General features: G+C 43.8%; 1 protein-coding gene across 3 annotated transcripts in view; it reads right to left on the reverse strand.

Annotated features, from left to right (window-relative positions):
• Nucleotides 1-19488, reverse strand: part of ftz-f1 (ftz transcription factor 1) — a 67628-nt gene that overhangs the window by 14547 nt on the left and 33593 nt on the right. Inside the window, exon 2 of one of the 3 annotated variants that reach the window (XM_065483444.1) lies at nucleotides 9753-10106. In XM_065483444.1, the coding sequence (XP_065339516.1) occupies nucleotides 9753-10106 (354 nt within the window). Of the gene's footprint in view, nucleotides 1-9752; nucleotides 10875-19488 lie in introns of those variants that run through there. The other 2 variants (XM_065483443.1, XM_065483442.1) reach the window with 2 other exon arrangements.

Genomic DNA, 19488 nt, shown 5'->3' on the forward strand with positions numbered 1-19488 from the left:
ATTGTGTGTCCGTCCGTTCGCGCACATTTCTGCACACTGCACTTTCGGTGACGCTGATCTGGTGCGTCGTGCAGGCGAGGATAGTATCGGGTTCACACGCGAAATGGTCCAAAACTGTTGAACTTTTTTTTTAAATTTTAATCTGATGCGGATTATTTGTTAAACGAGTCTACAATTGAATTTCATAATCGATTATCCCGTCGCTAATCCCGTCACTTTGCACGTTGATTGATTGGAAAGGCGATAAATTGAGCGGCCGAGCGAAATTTGCATGATTTACGGCGTTGGGCAATTGATTTTGCCTGATATGTGCCGTGTCGTGAAGGAACGAAAAACAACAACAATCGCCGCCTCCTTTCTGATTCCCATTTATCTCTCTCTTGCTCGTGGGATGATGATCGATTTGACGCGAGCCCGGAATTAGCAACTTTTGTCTCGGGTCCGAGTGCATGGAAATGCCAGATTTTTTTGTAATAAGTGCACGAGACTCGGTTGCAATGCATGTCGAGTGTGTGTCTAATAGCAAAATAGGCGAGCCAACAACAACGCCGTGCGCAGGCAAGCGAGCAAACGAGCGGAGCGCGCGCACACACAAAAACGAAAGGTTTCCTAATGATAAGTCGTGATGTAATGATTACTAGGTCATGTTTAGTAACCTACCTACTCACTCACTCGGCTATGGAAACACCGCCGCCGCCGCCGCCACCGCCGCAGCAGCAGCAGCTTTACTTTTTATCCTCAGTCGGTTCTTTCAGTGCCGCGCGGATCTCCGTGAAAATGAAATTTCACGCTTGGCGAACTTTTCAAGAATTATACGTGTGAAGCAAGAATCTGCTACATCGCAATATACGCTGATAATTCAATTTGCTGTTCTAGCCGATCAAATGGCAAATAATTTATTGCATAGGCTGAAGAAGCACGTGTGCGCTTTTCTTTTCAAGAAGCCATTTGTGTGAGTGTGTGTATTTTATTATTAAGTCTGTCACACCGGTTTGCATGCGGCAAACTGGCTGAGTTTGTAAATCGACACCCTTTCGCCGTGGCAGTCGAGCACGCACCACTAAAGGAAAGTGCGAAGGGTTGCGTGCACGTGCTTGCATCCGAAATAGGCATGGGCACTCGACAGAGAGTGAAAGGGAGGCAAAAGTAACGACAACAATTGCATCTGCGCGGCGCCGTATGGCCGTGCGGCTGACTCAAAGCACGGGAATGCATCTGCCAGGAGCTTTCGCACCGACCGAGGCAATAAAGCAATAAAAACGCGCCTTGCTCCATGTATATTTGCGAAGAAGGATGTGTGCAATCGCCGCTTTCGGACGGACGTGTCGTTAGCACGCACCGCTTTGAGAACGAACCTATTGCTTTTTGCTGTCGGCCCGTGCAAATTACGAAGCTGGTTAGATCGAAAATCAGTCTTGCGCACTGAACGCGATTTCACCGGTGCAATTTGCACCCATTCAAGAGAAATTATTGTGTGTGTCTGCATCGTGTGTAGGTGCTGACCGAAGCGTTTAGCAATATGCACGCCTAGCAGTGACATCTTTTTGAAAATGGGCGTGGAGAAAGTTGTGCACCCACGCCAGGTGCGGGATGAGCTCTTTGCGTGTACACAGAAACAACATGATTAACGTGTCACTCCTGCTAAGAGCTGATTTCCCTTCGTCTTCCTGTGCGCAATGCGCGGCACCGGTAGTTTTATGCGCGAGAAAATGAAACGCTTTGTTGCGCAACTCAACTTGATTTTGTTTCAGATATAGCTAAACGTGCCTTTAAAAAAAATATTTTTAAGGACCAGTTTTACGTGATACATGGAACCATGATTCACCTTGCCGGCCAATTAGATAAAAAAAACTAGCATGCTTCTTTCCTCCGTCATTATTCACGCTCAGGTGATTCGCCAGCGAAACAGCGCAAAGAGGAAATTGAGGAAATTCCGTCTTTGCTTGGCGAGCGAGAGGTATAAAAAAATCTGTCGTTTGATGTTGCTGCATTTTTCTTGCGCGCATGAAAAGGAGATTCAAACTTTGCACTTATATATATTCAAGTTGCGCTTGCGTCACTTTTGACTCGCTGGGAAGACAATGTAACTGCGTGGGAGACACTGAGGCCGCTTTGAATAATAATAATAGAATAATAGATCATCAGACTCGACTTGCTGAGATAAACTCCGAGTAATGTAAATAAAAAGGGAAAGAAAACTCCCCGGGCCGCATTTGACCGCTGCGGTCTGGGTAATTTGGATTTGCATATTGCCCAGCCGGGGTGGAACTAGGACTTGAGATTGCGAGAATGTTTATGCTTTGATTATTTGTCCGCGCACATGCCCCTCAAAGCACATTAATTGGCTGCAGAACGCAACGATCAACACTGGCTCGGTGCGTTCTGGCGGTAATTTCTGCGCTAATGAGCGGCACGTGCGAGATCGAATGCTCCGCACGAGCACGACTGCATTCGAAATGCGCGCGTGCAATTTCCCGGCCAGCTGGAAATTAGAAGAGATTGCAGGCTTTAATTAGAACGAACGAGCGAACAGCGTGCTAGCGCGCTAGCACTTATTGTGTTGGTCATAGAAATTTACGGCAGTCGCGCATCCATGCAGCCAGCGAGGGTTAACGACCACTCTCGCTGGGTCTGCAGCAGCCGGGGATAATAACAAAGTGTGCCGAGGTCACAAGTGGCGGCGACCAATGGGAGCGGCCGTTCGATGCACTTTGCGTCGAGCAGAAACAGAAAGCGAATTGCATGCATCCCCCGCACCGCAGTCACCGCACAGATCCGAGGTTGTTGCTCCCTCGGAGCTGGACGTGAGTCAACTTTGCAAACTGCAGTTCTCGGCAATGAAGCTCTATAGCTGCTCGTAACTCGGGATGGCAGGCTCATCCTCGTGCTCAATGCCGCGGAAGAAAGCAAAAGTTTGAGAGATTGAACGAATTTGCTATTGCGGTGTGACGTCAGTCGCGGAACTGCCGGCCGCCGCGCCTTCAAGGACAGATTCCTGAATCAAAAGGTGCTCAGCGGCGACGGCGAGCAGACGTCGAGTCATTTTCTTGTTTTGCATAGGCTTCCTCATTCCCGAGGAGGGGTGACCTAGGCCAACAATTACTATTTCGGTTCGAGTGTACGCAGAGCGCGGGTGAACACGCAAACGCGCCTCACATGCAGCCGCAGCATCAAGAGGGCAGCAAGCCGCACAAGTGCACCCCCGATTCCAGGCAGGCACAACAGGCTTTCTGCGTAGGCCCCACAGGTCCGACTTGCAATCCCCAACCAGTTGCACTCTTACTTTCTTGATCCCCGAGCTATTTTGATTTGAGCTGATTTAACTTGTAATTGTTCGTTTCAAAGGAAATATAAATCATCGAAATTCACAATCAGAGTGCTCATTGAATATCACTTTCTTAATTTTTAATTTTAGGTGATCATGGTCTCCTTAGGTTTTGGTACGGATTTATAAAGTTGTCCATAGCAAAAAAGAGATTTGGCTCCAAACTTTACTCTTTGTTTAGTACATAAAAAATTATTAAAAAGTACGAGTTTCATCACAAATACAGATTTCCTCGGGAAGAAGTTCTGGAACTTCACAGATATTTTTACCACTTTATGCAATTTTTGCACAATCGTTCCAGAGTTATATTTTTCCTTGTTCTTAATCGCTTTGCGCAAATTGAGACGAATAAATAGAAATGCGGTTAGGTACACGTGCAATGTTAGCTCCGCGTGCCATATTTTTGTCATCATTGAGCCCTTTTGTCTGATGCGATCAACTAGCTCGCGCGCAGTGGCTCCGATGGGATTCGCCAAATTGGATTATTTGCATCATGCGTGCTTTCCAGGCCAGCAAAGCAAATCGACGGCCGAGTTGCATAAAGTGTCGCTAGCTCCTATGCAAACTACTTGCAGAGGAGGCAATTTCATTGTTCTATAGCCCAACAGCCACCTTTTGATGACTTACTCTGAGGAATAAATTATCTAACCGAATTGAATAAACCCCACTTTCGGCTGGCAAACAAACTGGCTCGCATTAAAAATGGAGCGACAACATTTCTGCCCACTGCTGGAGCAGAACACAAGCCGACGGACCAGACGGACATATATCCCGGCTTATGTAGATTAGTTTCGAGAGGGGATATTGTTTCTCAGTGAGTGTGACTAACACACACTCCACACGCCCGGCATAAATTTTCGCGCAAAGCAGGAGACAAGAGAGCAGCGTCTGGCGAATTTCGCAGAAAAGTGAAAGCAGTTTCGGAACCTCATTCGCGACAACAATCAAACAATGGTCTCTATTGACGCTCGTTTTGGTGTCTATTTCGGCAGTAAAACGTTTGGAATCGCGGCTGCACGGCTGCGTGGGCGTTTCCAATTGCGCACGTCACTTGACTGCAGATCAGGACGACTCACACAGAGATGAAAGCGAGTGTGTGTGATTAATTAAAGTGATCATCATTGTGTTTGCCTTTTCCATTAATCCGATCTGTACGGCGGCGGCATTTTCACTTTTCTCTCGCAATTCGACTAATTCATTAGCCGCGGATGATCTCATCCGTGTTTATTTATGCGAGAGGTGGCGCTCGGATTTATTGCTCAATTATTTTAATGCACCCATTCCTACAGTTACAACAACAGCGTTGTTATCGTTCAAAAACGAGAATGAATCGCTCGTAAATACACTCGTGACAGCGGTAAAGGGTGGCGTGATATACAACACAAAATAAGCATCAGTTGTAATTGGGTTTAGTGGACCAGTCCGCGAGCATTTTTTCAGTTGGAGGCGGCTTTCTTGGACAGATTGATTTCCTCGCAAGAGACGAAGCCGACAAATTTGATATTCTCCTCGTGCGGTCACCGCGTTTTGAGTCGCTCACTGGGAATAAATAACATCGGCTCACGGATGGATTGCGTTTATGGGAAAATGCAGCGCGATCGGTGCATGCGGTTGGGTCTGGTCAGGAACCTTTTTGCATCAATGGGAAAACGCATTCGCTTCGGCTCGGTTGCATCAACGATACACAATTAAAAATTACAGTTTTCTGCGATTTTCGCCCAGAGAAACAAATTGCGAGCGTTTCATAGAAAAGTGAAAGGAGAGTTATTTGAGAGCTTTGGCGCTGTTTTAATTACCGCTTGTGTGAACTATGGCCGCTTGTATAACAGCTCTCTCACGTAATAAAGAGGGATTAATCTCGAAACACGATTCTGACACCGTCGTGAGCAAAGCAAAGCAGTCAACAGAACGCAAAATGCCCGCCTTGGCCACCAGCCAGCCAATGGAATAAAAATTTTTACTGCCGCGAATTCCGATCAAGGCTGTAAATTTGATACACATGAACGAGGAGCAATTAATCAAGCATGCCGTCCGGCCGAATTTACGACTGGCATTCCTCCGATTGATTGGCCCCATTGCTGACCCAATTTACTCGCGAGAGGCAGAGTCTGTTGTTTTCTTTAAATGCTAGAGATTCAACAAAAAAGCCACACACTCGCGTGTTGGTTGCGTCAGTCGACATTTGGAAGTGAACACTGCGGTTGGGAATTTTGGACACGTCTGTTTGTAAACAAGCTTGTTTTAATAAAAGGATGGCAGAGATCTACTTTCCTCATTCTCGTTATTCTCATAGAAGAAACTTACTGGAGAAAAATGGTAAGTTGCTGGTAAATTGAGTCAATTATTTAGTAATATATATGAACAATCAAGTATTGTTTTGAGGGTGAAGCAAACTCTCCATCAAGAATGTTAGTAGAAAAACTGCATTAGAAAAACATCAAAACCTTGGAGCCGTTTTCTATGGAATTTTAGCTCGGCTACCTGTTAAATGTCAGCTTCGACCTAATTTCAAGAGCATTAAAAGGAAATTTCATAGTTTACGCAATGCAAAGCAATCCACTTTGAATCTGAAATTGTAGGGTCGTAATTGGATAGGTTTTCAATGACTGGAAAATCGAACCTGGACGATTTGGGCGGCTGAAAAGTGCAAATCACTTTATTCAAACATGACGGTACGACGCGAGTCGGCAGGCGTTGCAACACTGACCCATATAAGGCTGCTGCCGACCGACTAGCTGCTAGCTGACTAACCGAAGCAACCAAGCCAGCCAGCCAGAGCGCTATATGCCATATAGCGCCAGACTGGCCGTTTTCCTTTTCACTGAGCCGATTGCTGGTCAGCCGGCGCGCGCGATTTGCATGCAGCCTAGTCGGAATAATTTCGCAAGTGCCCCTTTTTTTCCTTTGGTTATTTCGGGGCACACGCTCGAGATGCTGCTTTCTTTGTTTTGGCGCGCTCGGAGACTTCCTCCGAGTGACCTAATTACGGCCGATCGCAAGTGGGACGCAGAGAGAAAAAACGCGTGTAGCTAAGTAAGAGAAAAAGCTTGCGTTAACAGCAGTTACTTAACAATATAATAGGCGCGAGCAAGCGAGCGAGCGAACGAATGAACGAACGAGCGCGCGCGCGCCACAGCTCGCAATTTAGCAACAATGCACTCCACAATTCTCTAATTATACGGGCCGCCGTTTCGCGGAATAAATAAAGCAGCATTTTGCCGTTTCGTGCGTTGCAGAAAAATCAGAAAAGTGCATTTGACGCCCGTATCCGAGCGTGACTCTCAAAGGACGGAATTTTCCACTTCAACTCAATCGGCACGGGGCGCCTTCCGAATCTAGTCACCGATTTTTTCCCGGGGCATAAATTATCCCACCGAGAAAGGATTGAGAAGACGGGATTTAGCGCGAAACGGTCCGAAAAGCGAGTGCTAACGTAACGGCGCTATTATTTCTCATATTGAGAGTGAGAGTGTTATGGAGAGAGCGTGCAGCCGTGACATAATCGAGTTCTATAGCAGCATCTCTTGCTTTCGACCTACTTACCACACCGCGCGCGCGGCTTCATAATGAAGTCTTTAATATGACTCGTTTAACAAGCGCTCAGCTAAAAAAGCACGTGCTGACAATTAATCGCATAATTTTGGCTATGATTCGCGGACCTAGAAATAAATCCAAGCCATTTTTTCTCGCTAGCACGAACCTTCCTATTCTTTTCGTTTGGGCACAAAAGCTATATTTTCCGAAAATAAAAGGTAACTACCGAAACTGTGCACCGAGAGAGGCCGAATGGTGGCCGTTGCGTGGCCGCTGGATAGAGCGCTCGTCAAGCATTAGTGGGCATAATTGAAGCAATAGCATGCAATACTCGCGGCGTGACCTACTTTCAGCGCCAGAGTCTCAACAGCAAAAATGATGTGAAACATTATAAAATTATGAAACGCGCGTCTCCGCGGATAAGCCGGGCGCGAGGGGCGATTCCAGCCGCACCACCAGGACAAAAATGGGTCACGCCGGTTGCGTTTTCTAAAATTAGTAGAAACACACGCGGTGGCCAGCGTTGGGAAACGAGTGCTGCATCTTTGGTAACGCGCAAGGAGCGAGCGAGATAGAGAGAAAAAAAATAAGGAGAACAAAAGGCTCTTAGCGAGGCAGAAAAATCGTAAAAGTCGCACCTGCGATCGCGCCGTAATTGACTGGAAAAGTACTAAAAATAACAAAATGCAAATGCTGCGCGGGCAACACGGCACGCTCTCCATCCATATCACAACAAGCAAGCGGCTTGTTATGCGATTGTGCGAGTGTGTGGATGCATACGGCAATAATAAATTCCAGGCGCGGAAAAGTGCAGCTTGTGTGTGTGTATGATTTAAATCATCATCTCGCCGGCGAGCGGCATGGAAATGAGCATTGTTCAGCCTCATTTGCAATCAAATTGCTGCGCGATTGTAAGCCTTAAACCGCTCGCAATTCCGAACCAGCGAATTGTGCAGCGAGCATGAATGCAAACTGCTCATGAATCAACCCATGCGTGCACGAAAAGCAATAATTTTTCATTGCACATTTCAATTTTTTAGCTCAACCATCTTTTTTCGGAAATAAAATGCTTAAATTGTTTAAAAAAAATAGCATCTTCTTAACTTTCAAGATGACATTGCCTCAAATTCGAAAATGAGGAAAACCGGGCTTTCTTATGTGCCTGATATCAAAAAGAGCAAAATGAGGTCGACAAGCACTATATTTGGAATTTGCCATGAGACTATTACGCAACTTGCCTCTGCATCAAAACTAACCTGACCCAACAATTCAAAAACATTAATTTTGTCCTTTCGAAATTCCACGCCGATGAACGAAATTTAGAATTTTATCATTTTCTTAATTTTCCATTTTTAAACCTCCAAACCTTTTTGGCGAGTCTCAGATATTTTTGGATTTGAATAAGAAACACGGCGTCTAATAGTTTCTGATATTTATCTACATTTTAAAACAAAAGCAGTAACACATTGGCGATTTTTGGTCTGTTTGAGTAAAAAGGTCAGGATTTGGGCCGAAAATGAAATAACGGCGAATTGCGCAAGACTTTTGGTCGCGTCCAATCCACGCGAGCGGGCGCCAACAATGGCTGTCGACTACTAATTATCACGTGGCCATCGCAGGCAGGCATTTTCAGTTTTGAAACTTTCATGAGTGCATGTGCAGTGTGCGCTTGCTTATTTATCTCTGGTCGGCGATGCCCTAGTTCGGCGTCGACGCCACGTGCAAAGTGCATCAGCTGCATTCGCGTTGCACATCCCGCGCCCGAGAGAGAGAGAGCGAAAAAGAGAATATTGCAATCGATAAAGCAAGGGAGAAAAGGTCCATTTGGCCGCTGCTGCTGCTGCCGCTGCCGCTGCTGGGTTAATGGGCCTCATGCACTCTGCGAGCGTACAAGCAAGCCAGTTTTATGTAATGCCATCCGCTTTTTTTCACCACGTTGCCCGCGCGCACGCCGTATTGTGCTGAGCGAGGAGCGCAGAGCTGGAAACTCGTGCGAGCGCGGTGAATAATATTCGCGGCCTCACATTCAGTGGCGGCGGCACTCTCCATTTCTTCGGCGGGCGACACACTTTCTGCGCTTTGTTAGATAATAAAATGAAATGAGCACGAACCGCTTCGCCGGCCAGCCACTCTCGGTTTCGTTCGTTTTTAATTTCGCGTTTTATTTATTTAATTTTTCCCGTAAATCGCAGAACCGTCGATTTTGCATCGACAGCATCACAGCATCACATCCTGCGTCCGGCGAGTGAGTATGAACGACGAAGAGAAAGAGAGAAAATAAAAAGCACGCAGTGGGCCTGAGCCCCTGCTGCAAAACGACAAGGTCAGCCATCCCCAAAAGGCCTACCACAAACAAGTCGGCATGGTGCGTTTGACCCTGAACTAATTACATTGCGCGGGTCGCCCGGCGAGCGCAAGAAATTGGCAGCGGGAGGGATGATTAACTCAATCGCAGCACGCCAAATTGCCTTTTCCCTTTTCTCGCATCTGCGTCGGGCGGGACACTTTTCGGCAAATGGAAAGACGCGGAAAGAATGAAAGACATTAATTTGCAACCAGCAAGCTGGGCTGCTTTATCAAAATATATTCTACACAAAGTTCCTGGATTAAATTTGGGAGAAAATGCACGGCTCAAAAGTTTTAATGCTAATTTATCAAGCGGCGAGCTTTGTCTTCATATTGAAAATCGGTACTATTTTATCATTAGATATATTTCCACACCGTTGGATAGATGATAACGAGAGGAATCGAAATCAAGATAATTTGTCGAAAAAAATTGACTTTCCAGACCGCTTGGTAAATTGTACACGGAGACTTTTTGTGAATTTTGCTCTGGATCAAACACACCATTCTGCCCAACTCAGTTAAGAGTAAAATTGGAAAAAAGGCTTACCTTCAAGTTTCATGCCGACTTCGAGGCATTTCTGGAATCGGCAAAAGGGACAGCGTTTCCTCTGCGTCTTGTCGATATGGCAGCTGCGGTCGGCGACGCAGGTGTACACCTTTTTGTTCTGCACGGTCCTCTTGAAGAAGCCCTTGCACGACTCGCAGGTGAGCAGGCCGTAGTGGTAGCCGGACACCTTGTCGCCGCACACGGGACAAAGCTCCTCGATCAGGTCCTTGGTGTCGGGCAGGTCGGGGGTGCCGGCGGCGCCGCCACCGGCCGCGGCCCCGCTGAGCGAGGTGGCTCCGGCAGCGCTGGCGGCTCCCATGGCGGCGTTGAAGTCATTTAAGCTGGCGCTGCCACCTGAAGCACCGAAAAGACAGGTTGGGTCCAGGTTGTTGAAAGAGTGGATAAGCAACGACGAGCCGTTGTTGTTGGTCGGCGACGGCGCATTGTTGTTGTTGGCCGGCGTCGAGTTTATCGGCGCCACGTTGGTCATGTACGCGTTGCCCTGCGAGTAGAGACCCTGCTGGCTGGGCGGACTCGAACTGCCACCGCCGGACAGCGACTGGCTCAGGTAAAAGGGCGGCATGTTCATGGACGCGAGCGTGTGGTGATCCATGTCTAATAACATATCAGAAAAATACGCGCGCGTGTATGTCTGTGTGTCTCTGACTGACTGTCTATAATAAACAACCGGGCGGGTGGATTCGGGGGGCGAAACCAAAATTTCTGAAGCGCGGCTCAGAAATCAGGACACCATAACACTAGGGTCAAGTGCAGCAAATTGAAATTGATCTTGGTGTAAATCACTGCCTGCCACATCCCTTGAAAACTCGAAACACTGGCACTCGGTCGTGTACTCTCGGGGGTCCACACTGGACGCACTAGCGAAGCAACAATCCACGGCACTCGACCGGCGATCACTGACTAACTGACTGCGGAGCGAAATGTAAACGCGTCCGCACCGCTGGGTGTTGCAGTGGTAAATGATTAGGCGGCGATGTAATAAGTGAAAGTGAAGTTTAAAAGTAGGGTTGACCTACTTTCCCACATTGCCTTGCGCCCTAGCTCGCTCTCGGTATGTTTACGTGCTTAGCGAGTGAGGAAGGGACTGTTCGCTCGCGCTGCACCGAGCGCCACCATGCGCGCCTAGCGAGCAGCGCCGCCGCTTCCCCACCGCCCGAGCTACGCATAGCAGGGTGGGGGCCCGCCCGACGCCCAGGTGGGGGCGATTTTGAATAAAAGTGAATTCAGGGGAGTGTGTGTGTGTGTTGTCGTTGGCTAGTTAGCCTAGTGACCTACTTCGCTCCCTGTGCCTTATGTTACGCGCCCAACCGCCCATAGATAAGCTGTGCGCGGCGCCTACCCGAACCGATTTTACAACGACCGATTTTGGACGACGCGACAGTTTGCACTCACTTGGGATTTTCGCAAACAAATTAATTTTTCTCAAGGCGAAACGTTAACAAAGAAGATGATTAAATTTCAATAAAGATTTGACTAAACAGGTTTAAAAAGTAAATTCACACTTGATTCTAATTGACCAGCAATTTGAAACTTAGAATAATAAAGAAGAGGAATAATTTTTTTTCTGAGATTGCCAAGAGATATTCCCTACAATTTGCACCTGTAATTTAGAGTTATAAAATATGCATTGTTGCTCCTGAGTGGCAAATATTCCTCAATTTGGAATGATTAATCAGCTTTGTATAATTTTGAAGTGATATCAATACAAATCAAATGTTGGATGTTTAATGTAAAAATTAATCCATAGACGGACTGCATTTTTTACCAAGATTGCACGGCCAGGATTGGAATAATTTAATTTATTTTTATTCTTTAAGCATTTTTTTATATTTTTAAATACTGGCCAAAAACTCAATAAATTTAAGAGATATTTTAAAATTCTTTGTCCACAAGTGATAAGCAAACCATTTACGATGAGTAAAAAATCGTGCGGCAGTCAGATAGACGCGACTTTAGCTGAGCCATAAACTAAAAATATTAATTTTTATAATTTATGGATCATAAATCCACGGGGGGGGGGGGGGGGAATACGTAAGTATAGTGTTGCCAGCAGGGTTTTCTTCTGTTCTCGCAGGACTGAAAGTAGTGAGACAAACCAACAACAATAGCAGACGCGTGACCTGAACTAAGGGTAGCAGAGATTAGGATCAAACAAAAGCTACCCGGAATTTTTCGCTACCACGACGAATCGTTGAGTTACTTGTTGGATTTGCATTTATTATACCAAACAATAGAATTTTTAAGGAGTTGAACCCAACAAAAAATAGTCAGCGGGAATGTCGATTCCTAATCTTTACTTTCCTTAACCTAAACAAGGCTGCAAGAACACAATTTTCAATGGCAATTTTAATAGTTTCAAAATAGATTTTAACATTGTTCAAATTATCGCAATTGTAAACGGAGCAATATTTTTAAAAAGCAAAAAATGGGCTCTGTACCACTGTAATTGTAACGTAGGAAACTGTTTTGCTATAGCATTAAAAAGATTTAAAAGATCAAGCTAACTTCTTATTAATAATAATATTTTCATTCAGCTGCATGCATATTTCTTTGGATTAGGAGGATGAATAAGTAATAATTCCAATACGTTTAAAACGACTGTAAAATTCAATTTAAAAAAATAACTATTACCTTCCTCTTAGAGACATACAAAAATTTTGCAACAAAATTGACCACTCTCTTAAAGAAAATAAAGACTAACTCGATTTGATTTGATCCGGAAGTATCTCAATGTTTAATGGAGCAACCCTCTTCCCCTCGTAAAAAATAGCAGGTGGTGCTAGTTCAGTAGGTTTCCCTTTCAGTCTCAAGTCTCAAGGTTACGTTTCATTTTTCGAATTAATTGCGGCAGGGGGTGGAAAGTTGTAATCAATCCTTCAATCTGGCGTGATTTTCCAGCCAAAGAGAGAGTGTGGGAAGCATCCCTGAGAGATGGTGCGGCCGCCTCCCTCGAGATACGACGTGAATTGAATTAATTTCTGCTCTGTCACAATGCAGCAGCGTAATCTATACACATATGTGGAGCAAAATTATTGACTCATCTTATTCGGAGCGTGGCAGACGACGCAAAAGTGGTATTTTTTGTTTCCTTTTATGTTTTCCGCTGCCGTCCGCGAATTTGTACACGATCGCGTCGTCCAAGACTCTATTCCGAGAGAACAAGTGAGCGCGCGGCTTCACATCGCCACAACCAAATTGGCCACACGTGTAGCAAAATCGACCTCCATCATGCACTTGCTTGCATTATATTCGATTAAGGCGAATTTGCATTGTGAGCCAAACAAAACAGACTGCGAATGTGCATAATTACACAATGGGAAGCGTAACGCGAATGAAGGTGTCTCTGGCTTTTTGTATTCTAGAATAGCAAATTACGAGCCCGGCGTGCTTAGTCGCATTTTTCAAGGGTAACAAACAAACAACTTTGTTTTCCGAGTACAATTTGAACTGAGTAACTTAAATATTTAACGTGGTGCCTCTCAAAGAGTCAGGGTTGCATTGTAAATTTTCCCCGCAAATCAATATATGAGAGAAAAACTACAAGGAAATGTTTTTCTTAATTTATTTTTTAGCACAAATTTTAAATTTAAGAATATTTTGTGAGAAGATTTTAGACTGCTCTAAGCCTAGAATTGCCGAAATTGCAATAAAAATCAATGTTGGCTCAATTTCAATATTATTTTCTCTACAGAAAAAAAAAATATTACAAGCCATAACATCTTGAAAACATTGGAATCAGAACTTAATTGGATATCTCAAAATACTACCAATGATATTAAAATGTGTTCAAGTTCTTGTCCAAACTCACTCTTCCTCCAGCAGTTGATTATTTTTTTTTTGCAAAAAAATGGTGAAAATTAAAGTAAAACGGGTACAAGATATAAAAACATGTGAGTTTGTGGCAAACATGTAAAAAATCCTGCACTTTAAAGAAGATATTGAAACATTTGAATTTTGATACACCAGAACTCAAGTGGTCTGAGTCACTGTAAAGTTCACATTTCAAATATAATTCACCGGTGATTTATTATGTTCAAAGTAAATCATTGTCATGTGTTTGGTTTATTTCCAACACAATTTTTCGCAAGAACAACACAGCTGCCGCGTGCATTTCGTTTCATATTTGCGTACATCGTGGCGGTGCAGCAAAAAACGGATTGCAAAAGCGAAAAACGCGCGTTAGTCATTCGTTTCGCCAGAAAAGACACGAGGAAAAGATTAATTACTTGCGGTTAATGAATCGCGATCTAGCTAAAAGAATTGGCCCAAGCAGCTGCTTTCTTTGAACTTTTCTCAACGAGCAAATAAGGTGCATTTCTCCGTGTTTATATATCATATTTTTCTTGCAGCTCTCTCGAGCCGCGGTAAGATGTTTGACTGAAACACTATTGCGACTGTTTGTACTCGTGAGTCGCAGAATGTTTCCCACGCCGTGAGGGAAAGTGCCGGGGATGATAATTCAAACTGTGAGGGTTGTTCCTTCTCCATTATTTGTAGCTCTCGACGCTACGTCAACGCATCTTTCTTTTTATATCATTAATGGTTCTTGCCCTCCCTCAGCACTGATTGAGCTCTTTGGGAAAAAGAGAAAGTGCGCGTCAGGTTCCTATCATGCGGTTTACAAAAAAGGGATGCGAAAGGGTCTGAAGGGGAAGGGTATGTGCGGCGGTTTGTAGGCGAGGGGAGAGGGATGTAATTTATAGCCACTTCTTTTTCTTCTCTCCCAGGGGACCTATACATGCCAGCTTTCATGAACGCTAGATCACACAATTTAGGCTGAAATCCCTGGCAATTGATGCTCAAGTTTGGAACTGACAGTTTGTAAAGAAATTGAAAAAAGGATTTTCGACGAATGACTGTTGCTTTCTTTGAAGTAAACAAACAATCCATCCCTCACTTCAAACAACTTAAAATATGAGCTTCAATTTTTACGATTGTTAATGGAATAGTAGGGTTGTTTGCGCCTTAAAATTGACTCTCTGTATCTTTACCGATTAAGATTGATTGCTTTTGGCAGCAAGACTCCGTCACATGCTGGTTTGCGCCTTTCCAGAATGCGTGTATGAATTTCACGGAACATCGATCCCCAACAATAACACGAGCAGGTCATTTTCTCCACTGGGCTCCATCCAACGAGGGATGTTTTTTTTTGTTCGCGACATCTTTCTTTTTTATGGTAAAATTATTGTTCTAAAATTGAACCCGAGGTAGAACGAATTGAAAAAAAATACGTGACGGCAGGTTTCACTTTCAGCTCGGTGTGTTGCATGAATGGAACGCGAGCTCAATGCAAATCCGCTGTGGAGATGCTGATTATAATTGTCATTCCGTGGGGTGCCGAGATAAGAAGCGTCCCATTCGTGGCCGCTCGGGTGAGGTAACCGTGGCCAAAGGAGCCGATGAATGTGAAACAAGCTCTCGTCGTTGGCCATGTGCCGTTGTTATCTCTGATGATGGCTGCAGTTATGTGCTGTTTGCCTTTTCTAATTACTCGCTCGTTGCCGTTGCCGATGTCGGCGGCGGCGGCGGCAGCGGCGCTGGAGAGAGTTTCAAAAGAGTCAGAGTGCAAACATTTGCTCTTCTAAATGCAGCTCTTGACCAAACATCCGCCATCACTTCGATCCCAAAATCACGAGCTGATCGGAATCCTGAATTAAATTATTTATGAGAGAGCCCTGCTGACTCTAAAAAGGTGACTCGGCGTGTTAGGTAATAATTCCAAAGATTTCATCTATAATGACTCGTCTGTATTCCGGTCATAACTTACACTTTCAGAGAGTGAGCTAGGGACTTTTTCAAATGCACTCCTAAATGCATTTACTTCTTGCCGGCTCGATGAGATACAGCTAACTAACTAACTCCAGGCCAGGAGATAAATCAGTGCGAGGAAAACTATTCCAAACAGAATTTTCTCTGGCCTTGATACTTTGAAAAGAATCCTTTCAGCTCTTCCTAATTAGATTTAGAGTTAAACTCTTTGTTTCAAATTCTATTAGCTGCGAGTTCAAGTGTGTCATTCTCGATATTTTAATAACGAGACCTCAAGTATAAAATAGCTAGTTAAACATGACTTTTAACAGAATTATTCACTCGTGAATATTATTCTTAGCCTGAGGATTTTTCTAATCAAGCCAGCTGCATGTCTATAAATTGAGTAAGACGAATTGATTAGTCTAGCAGCCACGCTCAGATTTGCCGACGGTCGTTTTTGGTGTTCACTCTTTGGAAACAATCCCAAATTGTTTTTTCGTGATTGAAGGATTACTTCTAATGGATGACATAACGACCGCTCGCACGCATTAAAAATAGAGAGAGGAAATCAGAAAGGTTCGTTGCCCAGTTTTCGGAAGGCGAATGACACCGTCCAAAACTTTCATTTTTCCGTTGAGCCGAATTTTTCTGTTTCCATCGGAATGATAATTAAAGTCGCGTCGTCGATGCTTTGTACGCTTTGATGGTTGCGGACGCGCGCGCCGAGTAAACTTGCTCGTCGTTGGGAAATAGAGAAAGCGACGGCCACTATTTGAAAATAAAACATAATAGAACATACACACGTTAAAGTGCGGCGAATGAGTTGAGTTGATCGTTGGTGCTCACTCACTGTGCGAGAATATCGGGTGCTGCATGTCCACGTGTCTCTTGATTCGTTTTGTCTCACTCATTTGACGTTTTTTGCTCTAGGCAAATGACTAAATTCGAGCCGAATGTTTTTTGTTGTGTTTACAACAGCTCTGGTTGAAGTGGTTAAATGGTTTTCTCCTCAGATTAGCGTTAAATTGTTCGAGTTGAAAACGTTTACAATTTAAATTACACCATCACTGCTTGCTTGAGGAGCTGTCAATTCGGCTAGTTTACAAATTATCTTAGAAAAGGTGTGGTACAAAAGAATAAACGTACTGTGAGAGATTTCTTGTAGGTTTTAGAATGTTAAATCTATATGGCCCTAAATGAACGCACCAAATTGAAACAAGACAGATAGAATTGAACCTGTAATTAAACCAATGATGAAAAGTAAATATTTTGTTCCAACTTCTAATTCTTTGCTGCTAAAACTGAGGAAGCAGTCTACCTCGTGAATTATAAAAGAACTCGAGGTGAAAAATAACAGAAAGTTAGAACAATTGCGTCTGTATATCATTTTCGATTATTCTTTTTCTGTTTTCTTGCAACTCTATCTTTGTGTAGATATTCGTCTAAATTGGCTAACCCTTTCAATTTAAAAAATATAATTTATTTAAAAAAGAGTTCTTGGGATTTAGCTGCAGCTCGAAAAACCAGTTTCAACACTTCTTTTCTGGCTTTCTTGTAGCATAGAAAGGTTTTAGCATAACATATAGTTGTTATCTCAAACAGTTGCTAATGACGTTATTTGTTGTTGTAAAAATTAATACATCACGTCTGAACCGGTGGGTTTCATTGCCATTCCGCTCCTGTATAGAATTTATTCTCCTCGCGCAAGCAACGCATCCATAAACATGAGAGAGCCCATTGGAATAATTTTTTCGGGGAAACGGTGTCAAATTATCTGAAAATAGGCGACCCTGACACGCACCCGTTTCAAGAATCCATTTTTGTGACGCCAGCCAGAACAGAGGGGCGTGTATTCGGGGCCTACGCCAAGCGGATTCGCGTCGTGCTGCGGTTCCGATCGGCCCAAAATTGCAGACCCAAATTCCGCACTTCCTCTCGCATGGCACTAGCACAATCCGAGGGTGCCAAAAATACACGCTAATCCATTTGCTGAAGGAATGGACCTTAAAAATAGTTCGCGCCGATTTTTTTCAACACGCCGTGCCATTGTTTTCGTGCCAATTGCAGCGGCCGCGTTGTTTGCCGCGAAATTAGGTTGTTAATTATCTTTTATATAGGATGTGACACAGATAATCTTTCTTCACAGTCTCTTTGGACCAAATTTAAGAGAGTAAATCAATTCCAAATTTATCAAATAGATTTATTTTCCAAATTTCAAAAACAAATTTAAATTTATGAGAAAATCAGTTAAAAAGTTTGCGTGCTAATCAAGAGGCGAGCACTTACTGAAAATCATGACTTATTTCGCCAGGAGTGAAATTTTCCTCATAATTCGCACGCCGTTAGATAGATCGCCACGAGAGGAATCAAAATCAAGCAAAAAATCATCGATAAGCCGTTTGTATTTTTTCGAGATACGTAGAAAGTTATGGTTAAGTTAATTATTCAAATTGACAATTTGATCGACTGCTGATTGTAGTAAACAATTAAAATCGATGGTTGTCATGCATTTATTCATTTTATTTGCGCAAGACAAAAAGGAACTACACATTTGTATAGTTCCTTATATGTATGACAAAAATTTGTAGGCCAGTTTTTTTAATATTTGGCTTGCCAAAAGATATTCTTGTGGCCCACACACGGTTTGACATGGCTCTGAAAATATTTGTTTTAAGATTATGATTAATCACTTCAAGCGTGATTAGAAAAAAAACTTGATCACTAATCTGATAAGGACTAGATTGAAAATCCCATGCCTACTTTTTTAAGCATTTTGTTTGATTGGCTAACAGACATTTGCCCAGTTCTCCACAGGAACGTGATAAGGATCACATTATTTCACAAAATAAAAGTGCAAAAGCATTTTAACAAATGGTCACGTGGGCAGCGTGAATAAAATGATTTCACCGGCGTCTGGCGCGTTGAAAAGCGAATTCAATTGTTTGCGCACGCAAGTGTGAAGGAAGGTGTACGCGCGTTATGCAATTTTGGCGTGACACACATTCCCACTGGCGCACGGCGCACAATTTGCCTACATTTTAGGCGGAATCCGAAAGTGAGAGTGAACATGGCACACAATACTGTGCTAATAATGTTTCACAGGTGGGAGGGGGGGATCGGCGAGGCGAGGGGGCGCCCGGGCGGAGAGGTGGTCGTCTCCAAAGATAATGTGCCGCACGCTATGCCACTGCTTATGGAAATATTTATAAAATCGAGTCCAAGTGCACTGTGTTTTTAGGTCAGCGGCGCGGCTCTCGACGCGATTTGGGGCTGCCCGGAGAGACTTTGTAATTGGACGCCGATTAAATCCAGATTGGCATGAAGAAAAACAAAATTTGCACACTGATGAGTCATTCGGTAAACGTGACCCACTTTTAGTTTCAGCAGCAGAAAAAATGTGTCAGTCCTGTCCGAAATGAAAAACATTTCCCCCTAGCTGACCCAATTATTAATTTCAACCGATAGATTGCTAGAAATTTCCGCAACTATCACGCGCGAATTTGAGTCACGGTCACTTGGTGCGAAATTCCATTGGCGCATTTCCCGGTTTTGCCATTGGCCCATTAATGAATCGCAGCGTCACGCTGAATGCAGCGTGCAACCACTGCGGAAAGCGCGATTTTGTCTTAATTTGCAAAGCGAAAGTGAAGGACTTGAATAAAGAGGCAACGGTTGACCAATAAGCAAAAATTCACATTTCAAAATTAATTTTATACCTTTTTTAGATGTTAATAAGGAAAATTAATTATAAGTTGAAACGAGTCTTTTTCCATTTTTCTAAGGCTGCAATACAAATAAAATTTCAATACGGGCCGAAAGAATCACAGACAAAATTTATCAAACCAACTAGAAATTTATTTTGCTTTGAAATTTTTTAAAGCAGTTTCTTCATTACTCCAGAAAGCCCCTTGCAGAAACAGCTGGTGATTAAATTTCATTTAAAATTATAGGTTTAAACCGAAAC

Source organism: Cloeon dipterum, chromosome 3 (assembly GCF_949628265.1).
Source record: "Cloeon dipterum chromosome 3, ieCloDipt1.1, whole genome shotgun sequence".
NCBI lineage: Eukaryota > Metazoa > Arthropoda > Insecta > Ephemeroptera > Baetidae > Cloeon > Cloeon dipterum.